The sequence below is a fragment of the Cheilinus undulatus genome, linkage group 15 (assembly GCF_018320785.1).
Source record: "Cheilinus undulatus linkage group 15, ASM1832078v1, whole genome shotgun sequence".
Classification (NCBI taxonomy): domain Eukaryota; kingdom Metazoa; phylum Chordata; class Actinopteri; order Labriformes; family Labridae; genus Cheilinus; species Cheilinus undulatus.
Window position 1 is genome coordinate 27,835,236 of NC_054879.1, and position 10,948 is coordinate 27,846,183.

Sequence of the window (10,948 nt, forward strand, 5' to 3'; positions counted from 1 at the left end):
CAGCAACATAACTCAAAAAGTTGTGGACAGATTTTGATGAAATTTTCAGGAAATGTCAGAAATGGCATAAGGAAGAACTGGTTAGATTTTGGGAGTGATCCGAATCACCATCTGGATCCAGGAAATTTTTTAAGGATTCTGTACTATTGTGAGATAGGGCTGATGGTGGAGCTCTGCGCTGTTACCACTTTACACCAGGAGATGGCGGACATGAATAACTTCAATCTTAGCAGCATTTTGGCTGTTTCCATTCAAAGTTTTGGAGTTTATAGAGTTTGAAATACACACGCCCGGTCCAGGAGATGAGTCAAAGCATAACAGAGAGAAAGACAGCAAATTGTAGCGAGAATACTCACAAAGCTGGGAGGAATAGAGGAATATTCCCCCCTGCAATGACTTCCAGTCGTCCAGTGAGACCATGGGTGAGACTGTCAGTGCATCTGTTGGCACCAGCAGGCAACGCTTCCGCCATGACAGTCCACTCATAGCAAAGCCATTGCTTTGCCTCACTGTGTTTCCACCCCACCAGGGAGGGAATAATTGACGAATGCCATGATAGCGGGCACATGGGGACGGATGCAGGAATTTTTTAAAGAACTCTTCACTATTGGGAGATAGGCCAATGGTGGAGGTCTGCGCTCTCTGAGTGCTTTTCTAGTTAAACCATAACACCTACATGATTAAACCTTGGTTAGCTGCCTACTAGGCAGCTTTTTAAGGCTGTTACAACTGTCAGCTAACGTTTCCAACTGTCAAGGAGAACTTAGTAAAGTAGTGATATGTATTTGTGATTTACAGTGTTGAATAAAAAAGTGAACTCAACATTCAAACAATACCAAATTGTCACTACTCTTTGTTAAACCATTTTAAAAGTGATTTACAAATGAAGTTATTGCTATTATTGTAACTATCAGTGTTATTTTTTTCATTGAACTGAAATTTATGGTGATATGACTATGCATCACTGAAGGTTTTCTCTAAAAAAACTCGATCATGAAATTGTGGCATAGTTCACAGGTCATAGCTCAAATCTTGAAGCTCCACATGTGTATACTGTACCATACCACGGCATTTCTGTGTGTCAGAGAGAGAGAGTGAAACCTCAGGGTGATGGAGAATATCAAAGGGGAGTGTGAAACCCAGAGAGTAACCCTGACTGTGTACACACAGCGAAAAGGGGACGCTTTGGCAGAACAAAGCAGCCTTTTGATGGGAAGCGATGAATGCACTCCCTCACACCAGTAATCCAAAACTCACAGAGCCCACATCTCAGCCTTCAGACCAGGTGCCAACTCTACCTGTAGTTACAGTCCTGATGTGCTGTTTTTTCTATTTAGGAAACTGTAGTATTATCGTGTTCTCTAAAGATTGCTCAGGTCTGCTCCTGGTGTATTTTCCTGTCCTTAAATTATTCCAATCAGATACAGGAGCACTCAGGCTCTCTGTCTGTCTTTCTCCTCTGTCTGAATGGCTCAACTTTGTCTACTATACCTGTACAGGAGACTGTTATCCTTGTTAAGGAATAATCCGCTGGAAACTGTAGCTTGTAGTTTTACAGGGGGATCTGAAAGCTTACAGTTAGATTGGTTTTTAAAAAGATGTGATTGTTTCTCAAGACGATCTAGTTTCCAAACAGGGAAACATGCAAAGTGATCCAATCAATAATTTTTTGACTACATTCTCTGTAGACGTTAGTTTTGTGTATATTTTTGTTTGTCATGTCATTGGTCCAAACAGAAGCCAAAGTTGTTGAATAAGAATAGAATAAAGATAAATGAACTTTTCTGAAAGTTCTTCCACAATATTTAGATGAAGTTTTCTATAGATTGTCAAACCTCAACACATCTTAATTTTGGAGAATTTATGCTGCCTTACTAAAAGGCTCCTTTTATTGCCAGCCATGTTACAGACCTGTTCCTGATTAACCTAATTAGTTGCAAAATGCTCCTTCAGTTACTTTTCATTAATTTTCCAGTCTTTGTCGCCCCGTCCCTACTTTTTTGAGATGTGTTGCTGCCAACAGATTCAAAATGAGCTAATATTTTTCATGAAATAGTGAAATGTCTGTTTAAACATCTGATATGTTCTTTATGTTCTATTGTGAATAAATTATGAGTTTTTTGGGACTAGCAAGTCATAGCTTTTTGTTTTCATTTACGTTTGACACAGTGTCCCAACTTTTTTGGAATTGGGGTTGTAGGTGAACATTGCAGGGGAACTGCATGTGTGAATTTTCTACTGTTGATGGGGTGAAGTATAGCAACCATCATCCTTGAGTGAAGACAGGACAAAACGGCAGCTGCAGCAAAATAGTTAAACAGTGGCATTAGAAACTTAGTTTTAACAAGTCATCTCTCCTCAAACAATGGATTTACTGGCAAAACATACAAATGAATAATATGGATTCCTAATGAAAAGAAAAAAAAATGATTGGCAAACATACTTGGGTGGCTGTAAATATACCTGGGTGACTCGCTTGAGTAAGGTCTACATATGGGAAACACTGTACTTGTAAGCAAAGAAGTGATTGCAGTCTAAGAACATACAGAGGTTTAGCTAAGGGATTTTCATGAGAACGAAAATATAATGAAAGGGGGGAATTGGGGAAAGAAAACTTTTTAATGCCATAAAAAATAATTTTGATCCTTTTTTAAGGTGGCTAAACCAGACAACTGTTGAAAATCTGTTTAAAAACTGTAACGCTAAACTGACTTTAGGTAGCAAGCTACCAACCTTCCATAGCCATCTTATAAGGCTAAAGGCTTCAGTCTGTGCAGTGCTACCTCTGTTCAATCAGTGCAGTATCCATGAAAAGTCATGCCGTAAATAATGGGTTAAATATCAGTAAGCATTCTGAAAATTAAACTTATCATGATGCTTTACTGCTAAAAATCTGTTTAATATTTCTTTTTATTTCAGAGTAAACTGTAAATTGTCTAAGTTTGAGGAATGATTCGTGGTTGAAGATGTCAAAAGCTAACAGCAAAAGCCCATTCAATGAAAATATGTTACATAAACAAGGAAATGGCAGCAAAACAGGATTTACTAGTCAGAATGAGAACAGATGTCTCAGAATAACACTGGTATCTTCCACCCACACTACGTCTGTGTTTGGTAGAACATAGATGGCACTTATCACACTGCTGTGTCATATATAGTGTGTCCCACTAAGATTCATGTAAACAGTCAGAGTTCAGCTTCAGGATAAAACATGACCTGGTTAAAGGTGCTTGAAATAAGAGCATTTACAGTAAAATTATGTATAGAGTACATGTATTAATTCAGTTTGATGATGAAATATTGTGTCAGGATTTTAAATCCTTGGTGTGAAAATTCATATGTGTTTGAGAGGACTAGTTGAATTGAGCGCCTTCTAACCTATGGTAATTAAAGAGCTGCTGTGAACAGCTTTCTTTTTCAGCTGGTTCCTCAGTGGGTCTGTAATGCTCCAAAGATCGAGTCCTCTGTTCCAGTGTTTCTTATCACGGGAGTGTAAACAAACCATACCTCTGGGCCCTCTTTATGACATGGTTTTACCAGGCTTTGATATTAAATAGACCTGTTGTGCTACATAGATTAGCTCAATGTTATTTCTCTACATCCAGTTGAAAAGAGGCATTCACCAGTTTGATCTGCAAGAGTTTAGCACATGAGGATGTTTTTATTGATCTACTAGTTGCATCATTTTTTACTCAGTAGGCCAAAAGCCCAGCACTAGGTTGCAGCAGTTGTGAATAAGTTAAAATGTAATTTAGTTTGAACGTAACATCTGTTTACATTGGGGTTTACGCTCTACTTTAAGGTGCTGCAGCTGAGATAGTTCCAGATTAGGCTTAAGTTACGACTTTACTCTTTGACCCTCAGTCTAATAGTTGTGAAGTCCTCCATAAGATACGGCTGTCAACATGTTTGGCTCAGAAAGGTAGGATAACTCTGAGGATGAGAAGGTGCAGAAGCATTCTCTGTCATCACATCGTTTAAATCAATGATGAAACTCACACTTTTGTTTTCCATGAGTGGAGATGATTTCATCTAACAGGGGCATATTATTGAATTGATTTAAACTGTTCAACATTTCCTCACTGCTGTTTTTCACATAGGTGCTTTCTCTGGCCGCACCATGATCTCAGCTTCAGAACATTTTTAACAGCACTTAATGCAAGGTTATGATAGTTTACTTCTGGTTCCCTCTGCATCCATGTGGTCTCTTTAAAATAGCTTCCCATGGGGGGGTGTTTGTAAATATCACCAAAAAACATCCATCCATCTGGAGTCATTGGACAGGAAGCACAGTCCACCAGTCAATCACATGGAGAGATAAAAAGCAGCCCTGTTCCGACTCCCTGTGGGAGGAAGCCAAACTACCCGGAGAGTACCAAATCATGCAAGGGGAGAACATGCAAATCCACACAGAAAGGTCCTGTGCGACAGGGATTCACATCTGTAACTTTCTTGCCGTGATGTAATAACACAAACCACAGAGCCACTGTGCTGCCCAAACGTGAAGGCAACGTAAAGAGATCATGTTCTGTGATGGAGTACTGACATTGATTGGTATGGCTCCATTCCAAAAGTGTAACTGATTTCAGCTGAAGGAACTGTGAGCTAAGCAACAAAACAGCTCACGCTGAAGGCACTTTTGTACTCAGGATGCTGAGTGCTCAAAATGCTAAACTACACCTGTTTGGTATTATTATAAGTGCTGCTAGTGTAAAAATAGGCCCTTAGGTGTCATCTACTCATCAAATTCTGTTTAAGGATGAGCAGTCGTTCATGAAGGTCACTTTAAGCTGTTAGTCTGTTCAGACACAAGAGATTATCATCTCAATTATTGCTCTTGTGAGGTGAAAATAATATTTTGGTTAGTTTGGATATTCCTCTCTTCCTGTAAAGATGAACCTTACATCACTTCTTCGTAACCAAACAATAACATAACTGAAGATAGAACTTGAATCCTTTACACGTAGGGTTTAGTGTGGCCCTTAGACCGTAACTGAAGATAGAACATTCGCATAGCTGCTGCAAAAAAAATCACAATACTTTTGTCAGCTTGTAATAGTCCAGAAAAAGTTAAAAAGCAAGCACATCTCAAAGGGTTAAGTACTGGGTGCTGAACCAAGAAAAGTCACAGGCAAAACAGAAGAATCAAGTCTGCACACCAGAAGCTTCTCTGAAGCTTGTTTCATGAAGATCATCACCACATAGGTGACTTTTTGGGGCATTTCACGATGGGAAATGGGTTTTTGCTCTTCTGCCGACCTGCTTTGGTATACGTTTGAAGGGTTAAGAGAAGGTTGTTGTAGTTTAAGTTGGCACAATGGCTATTGGATGCTATAAGCTTGGATTACCCAGAGTTGAATCAGACCTGGACCACATTTCTTTATTAAAACAAGAGCAAAGAGCCACACCAAAAGCTTCTCATGGCAGAGAAGATGTTTTGGCGCATCTGCCAATTGGTTCCAGCCTGAATTTTAGCCACCAACAAGCTCCACTCTTCATAAACTATGGCAGTACTAGCCTTTTACAGCTCTAGCTAGTACTGGAGCTGCACATGCCTACTACCTCATTTTGTCCTGTCACTCTGATTGGCTGTTCATGAATGTGACGGACAGAACATTCACCCAATCACCTTCCGAAAACTTTTGAAAAATCCTTCCCTTCCCAAACAGTTTGCATTTGAGTTTTCCCAGATAGACGTTTTCATAGATCCATACAATGGATAAGAAACAGGCACATGGGGCTAGTATCAAACAGGATTCATATCAAAGTTTAAAATTATGATATTGTATATTTTATTTATTTATTTTTACAAAAAACATGGGGTATATAACGTGTATCTTGTTTAGTGAAGTGGGCACCCATGATACTATAAACAGAGGCTGCAGTCCTCAATGCACTGGTTGCAGGATGCATTCCTGGTCCTGGCTCTGTTTGGAGCCTGTCTTCTCCCACTCTCTCTCCCCATGTTTCCTGTCGCTCTGCGGCTACACTATTGAAATAGAGGCAAAAAAGCTCCAAAACTAATCCTTAAAAAAAGAAAAGACTTTTGGTCTACATAACCTAACCCTAGCTAACTCAAACAAAACTTCACTGACAGAAGCATTTTTTTCAGCTCATTAAGTAGAGGATATCACAAGCCCTCATTTATTAATATTTAACAGTTTGTGTAAACAGCGTAGAAATCATTCATCAGCCTAAGTGGCTGTTGCTTACATTACAAATAAATCATTAAAGAAAAATCATTGAGTTTAATGAGAGAATAACTAAGTGGAAAGAGCCTAGAAATCAAACTAAGACAAAGAATACCCTGAGAGTTATTTCAAAGTCTTTGACATGTGAGTTCATATTTCAGTGAATCATGTCTTTGTTGGACAGTAAAATTGAACTGTGAACACATTTTGGCTTCTCTTTTGTCACAGTAGTTCTCTGATAAGTTAGTTGACACATGAGACCAAGACTGGGTTTAAAAACAGTTCACACTTCTTATGTGGAAGTCTAAGACATGCCTATAAACAACATTTCCATATCTGTCATGGTGCCGACTGTGCCAAACATGAACTATAAAAGCTAGGATTTCTGTTGGCAATATTCTAGGTAATCAGCTTAATAATAAATGTAACATATGGTTCGTCACATCAGTGTGAAAATTCTACAACCTGAACCTTTAAATGAAGACTTGTGCTGCTTGTTCTAGCCTTGACACACAAGCAGACTACTTTAAAAACATGTTTAAAATTCTAGTGACAAAAACCTGTTTGCCTATAGCCATCTTCAAACACTGAAATTTTGCTCTAAGCATTATGACCATGTTTTCCTGGACTAAAGCAGACATGCTTTGTAAGTCTGAACCTCTGAGGCATATTTCATGATGTGTGAAACAGCCTCAGTCAGATTTGTGCTAATTATTTCTCTCTCTTCTCACAGGTTTGGAAGATTATATGAAACGTTATGGAGAGGGCATAACAAGAGTCCTGAACTCCTTTGGACCAGTGCCAGACTTCTGTGGGTCAGGATCCAAAAGCATTGCGAAAGTAAGTGTGACAACAGCTAAATAAAACAGTTCAAATTACCTGTAAGAGCCCAAAATGACCCTTTATTTTGGTCAATTGTGATATCATATATTTATTTATCAAGGCTAAACACTATGATGAATGGTGTGTCTCTTTTTCCACAAGCTTAAAAGTCAGGAGTCTCCCCTCAACTGGAGATAAATAGCTCTCTCCTTAGTGTGCAGTCACATGCTATCACAGGCTGTTAAACTGTTAGCTACAGAAGGTCATTATATGAGGAAACTCTGAGCCGCTGCAATAAATAGTTTAAGGTCATCTAGCTTAAGACAACATCAGCAGTTGATCTTGTTTTCTGGTGTTGTTCCCCTAACTTAGAAACGAGTATGCAGGTTTGAAGTTATAACTCTCATCCTTATTGCCTTTGAATATCTTCTTTGTAAACACACAATCCAGGTTTTTTTTTGCAACATCCCGATTCATACTCTACAATAACATCAATTCTTATCTAGAAGTAATTTTTGAAGCAATGAAAAAACCCTCCATATCAACTTTTAGGTCTAAAATAAACACTCAACTGAATAAGAGGCATGTCGTTCATGTCAGTCAGCAAGACAAAGTAGAGTCAAGACAGCTAGAGCCAGTGCACCACAGTCACAAAGCACCATTTGAAAATGTAAAACTTTAAAGGGCATATCTATAGACTGTAGAAAGTACTGGAAGAAGCCTGAGTGATATCACCAATTTGCTCTCTGAAGCTGTCTTTGGAAGCCAATCTGTGGTGGCACATTGAAATCACTGTTTTAAACAGACTTTCATCCAGCCTAGAAACAGATAAAGGTGGCTTGAAGTCATGTCAGACATGCCCTACATTTGTGCATAACTTTTATCCCTCTTTAAACCAAAACAGGACAAGCTAATGCCATTCCCCACTTTCTCTCTCCTCAGTTTTAGACACTATTCACTATTCTATCTGCTAAAGGCATGATAGCCCAACAATAAATTTTAAAAAAGCAGCAGCAAAGTGTTGGTTAGCAACCAAAAAGCATTTCCAAGTAGGCATGAGTTGAAAGAAGAAGTTTCCAGAAACAGAGATTAACCAGTTGATAAATAATGGTGCATATTTCCTTAAACCATTGCCTATATTCTCTTTAATTGCTGCTTTTCAGAATGAGTTATATTGGCCAAGTATGTGAACACATGGAAAGAATTTGACATATTCAGGTCTTATAAAGCTCTTATTGTACAAACAAATTGACATTTAAAAGGACAAGTTAGACAAGGGCAGCGCACACATTTTATGAGGAACTACAATAAGGCTGTTACTTTGTAATCATGTCACGAGAAAACTCTCTTTTCTTTCCTCCCTTTTTTACATGTTTCCTTCCCTGCTGCCCACAGGAGATATGTGAGCTGATTCCAAATGACCGGCAGCATTTATCAGCCAGGATCGAGAGGAGAGACCAGCTCCTGATGGCTCTGTCCAAGCTGAAGAAGGATCACTGAGGAAAAACAGGATCGAAAGCCACAAAAAACTCTGAATTAGACCTTTAACTCAGTATCAGTCGAAATTATTTTGTATGATCATGGCCTTTGCTTGAGATTTTTTATCTCTTAGTTTCAAAATTGTAAATCAGCTTAAAATCTTGAACAAAAACTTTGACATTAGGTTGATAAATTGTCTAAAAGGGTATATGTGCTTTCTAAGCAATACAAATGATAGCTTGATGTGGCTTAAAATATGGTATTTTCTCAACAAGGAGCCATGTTTCTGTTCTTACAGCGCCTTTTATGGCTAGTTCAAGGACTGGACATCCAAGGAATGGTCTCAAATTCAAACTTTTTCCTCCAATTTAACTAAAAATTAGATAAATGTGTTTGTATCTTTATTTAGAGGCAGTATTCTGTGTAGTTACAGCACACTGCGAAATGATTCTCTGGGAATGGTCTACCAATTCTAAGAAACCCCCAAGCTTGTTATTACTACATGATTATGTTTGTATAATTTTTATATTCACATAATTAAATGTTTGATTTTAAACATTACAGAATATAAAACTTTAAAATCATAAATTAAGAGTTTCTGACTGAATTTTTTTCTTATCCTTTCTGCAAAACAAATCAAAGATGTGTGCTGTGTTGAATGATTTCTGATTCAGGTCACGAGTCTCAGGATTTAAAGACAGAAAACTTATCACAAGTGAAACAGAGTGGCATTTCTGCTTTGCTCATGTAGTAGATTTGATTTCACAGTGATGCCACTTGATCATACATGCACAGCCATCCTGTATCTAAAGTTGAAAGGAGCGCCAAAGACAAAACACAAATGTGTTTATACGGAGCCTATAAAAGATATTCATCCCCCTGGATGTTTTACCCTTTTATTGATTTTATAAATCTATCATGGTCAATATAAATTGGCTTTTTTGACTAAAAAGGACCTCTTTAATGTCAAAGTGAAAACAGATATCTACAAGTAGAGTACAGTATTTAGCAGATGCACTTTTTCTGCAATCTGGGGGCTGCAATTTTAACTCCATTCTTCTATGCTAAACTGCTCAAGTGCTGTCAGGCTGTGCAGGGATGGAGCGTGAACAGCCCTTTTCAAGTCCAGCCACAAATTCTCTATTGGATTGAGGTCTAGGCTTTTACTCAGCCACTCCAGAACATTCACCTTGTTTGGGCCTTGTCTTACTGAAAAATAAATCTTCTCCCAAGCTGAAGTTCTCTTGAAGAATAAATAAGATTGTCCTCCAGGATTTTCCTTTATTTTGCTGCTTTCATTTTACCCTTTACAAGCCTTCCAGGGCCGGCTGCTGAGAAGTATCCCCACAGCATGATGCTGCCACTACTGTGCTTCACATTGGGGATGGTGTGTGAGCTGTATGTTTGCAATAAAGCTTCAATAAGTGTTTTAAGAACATCATCCACTGGGTAATCTCAGCAATTGTATTTGAACTAGGAGAGATTTCATTTTTACTGTGAGATGATCTAGTCAACAGTTTTAGAAAAGATAAATGAGTAATTAGGGTGATTAGACTCTATCATGATGTCTTCTTGGTCTCAAAGAGGTAGTGGTTGATGTGAAGAAGGATGCAGAAAAAAGCTCCAACTTCTTCCCCCCATTTTTATTAATGGCCAGGCTGTGGAAATTGTACAGCGGTACAAATTCCTTGGCACTCTCACTGACAATTCGTTGACCTTTGATGCCAAAAGCCCACCAGCAAATGAGCTTTTTATCTTGACACGTCTTTGATACAAATGTTAAGTTATTGTTTTATCTAATCTTTTCTTTTCTCTGGAACAAACCTGATGACATTGTAATAAATGTTTGGTAAAACTGCAGGGACAAATTTGAAGAGCTCTCCCTGCTTTATAGATCCAGAGTCATAAGAAAGGCCAAAGCCATGTTGGATGAGAGGGGCAAAGGAAGGTGCAGGAAGAGAGATGCGGGTAGAGAAAAAACAGAAATTAATAAAGAATGAGATAAGTCAGTCAGGTCCACAGCAGCAGGTCGTCCACACCAAGGATCCTGTGGAAACTACAAAAATAACACTAAGTTTCACCTAAGCATTAGGAGATAATATCACCTGGAAATTGGGCCAAAACACTTGCAGTGAATAACCAAAATTGTGTTAAGAATTGATTGTTTTCCCTGCTTTTGGGTGGAAAATGTCCCTGAGAAATAAAGACAAAAATAAATCAACATGGACAGAGAGCATCATTGGATGAAGTCGAAATGGAAATAACTTGAAATTTGAGACTTACTTGGAATAATTTACTGGTTTTCAGCAAAAAATAGATATACTTCAAACGGCAAGTTTATGTACAGCTCAGCATCTGAACACAAAGCAAGCCAAAGATATCAGGGAGGTTGAAAACAGAGTGTTGACAGCATTAACAGCTTTAGAAGACAGTAGAAAGGCGTTTAAATTCAAATA

General features: G+C 38.3%; 1 protein-coding gene across 1 annotated transcript in view; it reads left to right on the top strand.

Moving 5' to 3' along the window:
• Positions 1–9,094, top strand: part of cryl1 (crystallin, lambda 1) — a 42,154-nt gene extending 33,060 nt beyond the window's left edge. Inside the window, exons 8-9 of the mRNA XM_041807209.1 lie at positions 6,925–7,031; positions 8,409–9,094. Of these exons, the coding sequence (XP_041663143.1) occupies positions 6,925–7,031; positions 8,409–8,513 (212 nt within the window). The 3' untranslated portion in view covers positions 8,514–9,094. The remainder of the gene's footprint in view (positions 1–6,924; positions 7,032–8,408) is intronic.
• Positions 9,095–10,948: the final 1,854 nt, after the last annotated feature.